At 37.3% G+C, this 7,317-nt stretch overlaps 1 protein-coding gene across 2 annotated transcripts; it reads left to right on the forward strand.

Moving 5' to 3' along the window:
- On the forward strand, nucleotides 1-6,315 carry LOC112524524. 2 transcript variants are annotated; one of them, XM_025134385.1, is made up of 5 exons: nucleotides 1-432; nucleotides 1,039-1,188; nucleotides 1,543-1,608; nucleotides 5,534-5,684; nucleotides 5,825-5,912. In XM_025134385.1, exons 1-5 carry the CDS (start codon nucleotides 232-234, stop codon nucleotides 5,827-5,829), a joined length of 573 nt encoding a protein of 190 aa, XP_024990153.1. In that variant the 5' UTR covers nucleotides 1-231; the 3' UTR covers nucleotides 5,830-5,912. The 2 variants fall into 2 exon arrangements, with proteins under 2 accessions (XP_024990153.1, XP_024990145.1); XM_025134377.1 differs by having other exon boundaries at nucleotides 5,534-6,315.
- The last annotated feature ends 1,002 nt before the right edge of the window (nucleotides 6,316-7,317 follow it).

Genomic DNA, 7,317 nt, shown 5'->3' on the forward strand with positions numbered 1-7,317 from the left:
GCCCAAACCAAAATCCAAACACAACCACACCATAATGCCTCCTTACCCTTCTTCCTTCATTCCCTGCTCCATCCTTGTCACCGTCGTCGGAGTTTTCTCCTCCTCCGCTGCCGCCGTTACCACCACCATCTCTCCTCCACTACCCTAGAAACCAGGCTTTTCCTTCACCGCTGTCGTCTCAATCGCTTCAACATGTGAGAACCGCATCGCTAGGGTTTTGTGCCGCATCTGATGCAGCAGCAACAACCGACTCTTATCCAGCAAACGCTCATCGACATGTCTACTTCTACATCGCCTTTTTGCCAAGCGCTTTCGCTTCGCCCCTCGCTTCCTTCCACATCTAGAGTTGAGCATAAACTCTATAAACCGAATAGTTCACTCAATCGGACCGCTCGCCTGTCAACATTTTCTTCTTCAAGGTCTTTGAGAAATGTAAGTTGAAACTCACATTTCTGATTTCTATTTCTATCAATTGAATTTAGGTCGGAACTAGTAGCATTATGTTTTGGTTTTCTGAATTAATCATAATTGTAAACCAAGCCTTTGAGACATTAGTAAGTCGGTATGATTTAATTGTAAGTTTCTTACCTACGCATATGTCATAAATTTTTATATTTCTTCATGTATTTGTGTCTTCAAGGGGGTTTGAACAACTGTAGAATGATGTATCACACTTAATTTTCATCTAGTCATTTAAATGTAGGGGACACAGAGAGCATATCAATGTTTGTATGTTTGGTTTGGAATAGCAAACTATAGTACTGAGAGAAAGTGTACCTAACAAAAGAGAAGCTTTAGTAATTGGGACGTATGTTAAATCCTCATGAACACCACTTTCACAATGGCATTTTTTTTCTTCAGTTGTAGCTATTTGATGGCATTTACTTCATTCATTAAGTGTATTTTTACTTTATTAAGAAAAGGTATTCACGTTTTAAATGTTGAGTCTTTGCATCTCTTTGTAATAAAGCAATCTGTGAGTTCCATCTGAGTTTGATTTATTTTTTTGAATTGAGAAGGTTTAATGTTTTTGTGTAGAACTGGAGATTTTCATGCTTTAAGGATGAAAACTCTTCTTTGGATTACACCATCCCGGAGACTGCAGAAGATACGTTGCCAGGAGAGGCTCTAGAACCAGAACCGAACCAACCAAATGTGAAGCATGATTGGCCTTCRAACCTTAGAAAGGTAATTATTTGAGTTAGTTGATACTTGCATTGACTTCAATGATGCTACGTATGCTTTCCATTGATAATCAATGGAAGGATTTCAATAAAGGTGAAGACTGTGCAAGTGAAACATCCATGTAACATAGTAGCATTTATGCGATGACATAATGTACAACACAATTGTGCTTCAGCGGAAGTGGAAACAAGAACATGCGTTGTTGAGATACAATACCATTGATTATCTTCTTACTATGCTTTTAATTTTTTGAATTTGTTGGAGAGAGAGAAAAGATTCTCAACTCCATGCAGTAAAGGTGAAACTTGCTCAACCCCCTGTGCTTCATTTTGTTGAATACTTGCATGTGTTTTTCAGGCTGTAGATGCTATATTTAGAGCAGAACCATGGACAGTGCCATGGACGGCTAAAACCATTCTTCAGGTGCAACTCTTTGCTTTTGTCAATTGCCACTTTATTTTTCATGGATTCTTCTCTGTGTTGACCACCTAATGCYATTACTTACCCGGTGTCAGCCATATTATCAGTCAAATGAAATGGTCCAGAAAAATAATGAAAAGCCACATGCGAGTAGTTATTATATTCATATGTAATATTTAAGCAGTTAATGGTCGATTGCGGAAATTGCTGTCAGGACCTTGATTTGCAACCGCGGTTATCGTGGTGGTATAGCGGTAATAAAAAAAAGTAGGTTCATAAATTAAATACGAACATATATAACTTAATATATTGTATGGCTAATACCTATCAAGTCAAACAATTCAAAGTTTCTAACCACACAAGCAACATAGTAATAGAGTTTATGGAGCCTATCAATGGAGTCGAGTGACTGGATGATTCATGATTCAGTCGAGTGGCTGGATCTTGAAAGGCAGGGAGGATTCAGTCATGGTCTCTTGGATATGATTTATGATTCGGTCGATGAAACTTGAGAGGGATTGAATTAGGTCAACTAAAACTCAGAAAAGTCTTAAGTGGCCCAAGAATATTAAAGTAAAAGAAAAGAAAGGCCCATAAAATATTAAAACAAAGCCCAAATATTCTAAAAACCTAATCCCCAACACTGAAATGGCCCAAGACTAGTTGCACAATGGCGGACCGCTATTGTGATACAAAATCGCGGCGAATAGTGCCGCTAATTGTATCACGAGGTCTCAGGTTCAAATCCAAGGAGGAATAAAAATCCCCTTGTGGCCACGGAGGTTCAAATGCGGTGACTCTGGGCTATCTGCAAAGCAAGTGGTCGCCCTGGGATTAGTCGGCTCGCATAGCGGGTTGAATATCCACTTATCCAGGTTAATCAAAAAAATAAATAAATTGTGGCATCGCTATAAACCACTGCTATTTTGAACCGCAATTCTTGTCAGGACCACAATCCGCTATTGTACCACTATTTACTACCCAGTGTACTGTATATTCTAATATGGAGGTTAAATGCTATAACTATGAGTGGCTTGCATCAATAGAGGTTATTGGTGAAGAAGCTAAGATGTGCATTTGTCATGGGAAAGAAAAACTAAGTTGTTCCTTCAGAAGTAATAGCTGGGATGCCGCTGCTGTGTGTTGAATATGGTAATGGGTTGTGAAGAACAAATACTTCTGTTTGGCTGTAGTTTGATCTGCCACCCTTCATCAAGAAATGAATATAGCTTAGCTTAGTTGCATGTGGCTTGTGCAGATGTAGATATGGCTTAGCCAACTATTTTAAGGGTTTGACGTAATGGCCTTGATTATTTTTGAGTGGCAAGCTCGAAAACCAAGAAGATAACACTATGCTAATCCTTACGTCACATTACATACATTTTTCTAGAACCTTGAATTTTGACACTTCGCTAATCCCAAGTCATTTTACATACATATTCCTAACACATTGAATATTGACGCCAAATACTTGGGTCTTTTTCTCCTCTCCTCTTCTCTATTTTTCTTTGATATGAACGTCTCTTGTGTGTCATATAATATACATTGTTTTTTTTCTGAGTTCCCTTGATATGGTGGTTCTAATCACTAGTTTTAATGTTTGTTTGTCAAGCTTTTTTGTTTTCTAATTTCACCACTACCACTGTGGTGTCGTTGGCAACCAAGTTTGATTTTTTTGCAAATGTCAAACCAAATGTGGTTGTAATCACAGGTGATACACATTGGTAGCTAGTGGCTGGAGAAAATTTCTTACATGATAGCAAGGTTTTAAAAAATGGAATCGGGCCTCGAGGCGTTTTCCCTTGGTGAGGCGAGGCGTAAGCCCCGAGGTGGATGTGTATATATGTAAAATACAAAATATATGTACTAAATATATAAAAATAGTATAATACAAAATATATGTACTAAATATATAAAAATAGTATAATACAATGCATACACTACTATATATACAGCACAAGATTCTGGACGTATATATAATTAAAGTATTTATACAAAATATATATACAAATAATACAATACAATATATATGTGTGTGTGTATAATATTCAAGCACCGCAAGAATAGTGACTGACAAATTGACGACACCGATTGTATATATAAACACTCACATAGTGAAAGTACAACGCAATCTTTTTTTATTGAAGGAGGACACCTTTTTACTGTAGAAACAGCTGGCTTTTGGGTCTTTAAATAAAAAGGTATAACTTTAATTAAAAAGGTACAACTTTTAGGTTCATCTTCTTTCTCTAGAAAAGAACCAGTCGGCTAAACAGATACCATTAGAGGCCTCCGCCTCATCACCGCCCAACCGCCCCAACACGCGCCTCTCTCTGACTGAGGCGTACGCTTCATTCAGCTCACCTGATGCGGCGCCTCATGGTCGGGATCCTAATGCCTCGGCATAAGCCTCGAACGATTTTGAAAACAATGCATGATAGAGAGATGCTTAGTACACTTATCTTGTGTAACTTCATTCATAAGCAATGGAACAGATAAAAAGCCGTCGTAGTACCCTTACTGTAGACATATTATAACAGGGATACAAAACTTTAACCTTTTCTCCATCAAGTTGTTTCACCAAGAAGGACTTCCATCACATTTTATTGGCAGAAAACAGTTCCAAGTTATCTACACTAGATCGTGTAACAAGGTTTTTATGTGGAGAGGATGAAACTCCAATACAAATGAATATGATGCTATAAAACAAATACCATGGATGTATTTATACTAAATATTCGCAGGGTATTGTCATCAAATTGATGTCAAAAACAAGGAAAACATGCATAATATGGGGAAGTGGAGATGAATGAGCATAGTGGACATGTTTTCCAAGATGTAAGGATCTGTTTACTTCAGGACTTCTTTCAAGAGATTGGAACAAATCAAAATTGAAATGATCTCTTTTCTTCTCCTTGAATAAGTAGAGGGGAAGGTGGACTTATGTGCCTGCTTGAAAAGAGTGGTTTGTCCTGAAATCAGAAAGAGAAATAATTGGCTGGCTACAAGGTCTTAATCCTTCCAACTTTCTTGATCGGGAGATCGTACCGTTAAACTAAAATTACAAGAGAAGAAATACTCGATTTGTGGAAGCCAATGATGGGCAAGAACCTTAGTAGGAGACACCAAACTCCGATCTGCAATAATTGAAAGAGGGGTTGGTGGAGTCAAAGGAGATTGACTGAAAGCACAACGGAAGAAAGTGACGTGGAATCCTAGATGTACCTTGAGTCAATAGGAAGCTCTCGGGGTGGCAGGATCACATGATGGAGAATCTTTCTAGGACCAAAGGATCACTACAATTGTTTATATTGGTGATCGAACAAGGAGCATCGGTGATGCAGCTGAATGCAGAGAACATCTATTTCATTGAAAGAAAGCTAGTTTGGAATTTGCTTTCTCCCTCGTACATGATAAGAGACCCAACACATAAGATTTTTGTTTTTGTAAAGCTAATACTAGGGTTGAAAGTCTTCGATCATAAAGACACCTAAAGCAATTGGAAAGTATGCTATTGTGTGATCTTGTTGGGGCATACCTTGCAGTATTTTTTATGTCAAAATACTTTTGTTACAATCCTTGGAAAACTACTTGTGATTCAGTTTAGTCCAAACGATTTACTCTAATTGAAATGTTTACATGCAACAGTTTTTGGTCATTTAGCTAATAGACTTGAGTTTTTAATGTAACTACTGGAAATGGAAGCATAAAGGTTTTAGGATTAACCAATTATATAATGTATTTGTTGTTAATGATGTACTTCATGACAAATGTTAAATGGTTATCTTTTTATCGCCATTCAAGAGGATTGAGATATAATTTATATGGAGTCAACACATATAAGTGCAAAAAGTTAAAATAAGAATTATTGTAATTTGTAAGAAGTATTTTACATCAATTCTGAAAGTAACGAAGTTTGATAATGCAGGTGATGCTCCTCTGGATTGCCTCTTTCTGGTTAGTAGGATCTTGGATAATACCATTTTTAGCGCACATAGCTGGTGTCAGAAAGGAGTCCTTAACTTATAGAGGACAAGCATTTTACAGTCTTTTGACAGATGTGGCAGAAGGCATTGCGGGTATTGCGATTCTTCATCGTTGTCTCGCACCATTCCGCCCCCTATCATCTGATTGGTTCAAGCTTAGTTTTAAAGGCAATTGGCAATTTGATGTTGGTTTAGGATGCCTCATGTTCCCCTTGGTCAACCGGCTTTCACAGGTTAACCTGAATTTATTACCCATGCTTCCACCTGCTCCAGTCACTGTTTCAAACGTTGAGCAATCAATTGTTGCACGAGACCCTGTGGCAATGGCACTTTATGCCATTGTGGTCTCGGTTTGTGCCCCAATCTGGGAGGAGGTTGTGTTTCGAGGGTTCCTTCTGCCTTCATTGACCAGGTACATGCCTGTATGGTGCTCAATACTGGTGAGTTCTTTAGCTTTTGCATTGGCACATTTCAATATGCAGAGAATGCTGCCACTTGTATTTCTTGGGATCGTAATGGGTGCTGTTTTTTCACGGTCAAGAAACTTACTGCCTTCTATGCTCTTACACAGCCTTTGGAATGCGTTTGTATTCATAGATCTTATGAAGTGATTATTATTGTCTTTTAAGGCGCCAATTTGCCATTTATTTTCTTCTTTTGTACAAATATAACATTTGGTTTTAATAATGAAAGATGTTACTTCCGTTAATAGACAGTTAAGACACATACTAAGATCATTCTCTTGAGCCAAATTGGATGCTGAACTGTTGTATGTCAGTAATCCAAAACAGAGTAGATTATCGACATGTCACCCGTATTGCTGTACTTTATTTAACGAATCGATCTACTGGGTGTTTTAAAATGTTCATTGCTGTATTCACATGTGGATTGATTGAAGCCAGAATGTTATTTAATGTAACAAGATCCATTCACATATGAATCCTGAATGTTACTCTACAAAAACCTTGATTCTGTTAGCCTTCATATGTGAATGTATGAATATTATTTAACATGTAATCAATATTAGTTTATTTGTATAAGAATCATGAGTGTTATTTAATGTAATAGTATTCATTCACATACGAATCCAGAAATGTTACTATATTCCATCTCAGGTTTGGATGATGGAGCAATCAAATGATTCCTAGGTACTTCTAGATTCATTTACCTTTTCTTCATTTGGAGAAGTAGAGTTTACATTAGAAATCCATGTGAATAGCCAGAATGTGATGATTACAGTCATTTTAGGAAGATGAATGTAGCATAGCTAGTGATGAACATTTTATGTGGAGCATGAATGTAGCTATGACTTAGTGAGACCATTTGGTTTGAAGTCCCTTTCTGGTTCCATCTTCCATACTTCATGTCTATTTCTTTTCCCGACAACCAAGGGGACCAATGTCTGGTGTTTTTGTTTCTTTAGGTTGGTTGAGAATAAAGTTATTTCTATTTCCTCATTTTAGAATTTACAATTATTTCCAGATTTCATCATGTGGGCTTCCACTTTCTTTATCCCCCACCTCATTCTGGTGTGGAATATAGAGAGAGAAGGGATGGATCTTGCGAGAAGTTAAACATTTTGCGAGAAAGTGAGAAGTCTCAATATCATAAATGATTACACTCATTTGGAAGCGTTTAGTCATATATGATTAAGATCGTGTATCATGCATATAATCATATATGATATTGATATGATTATACTCATTTGGATGCGTTTAGTCATATA

Source organism: Cynara cardunculus (genome assembly GCF_001531365.2).
Source record: "Cynara cardunculus var. scolymus isolate 2C chromosome LG 1, CcrdV1, whole genome shotgun sequence".
Lineage (NCBI taxonomy): Eukaryota > Viridiplantae > Streptophyta > Magnoliopsida > Asterales > Asteraceae > Cynara > Cynara cardunculus.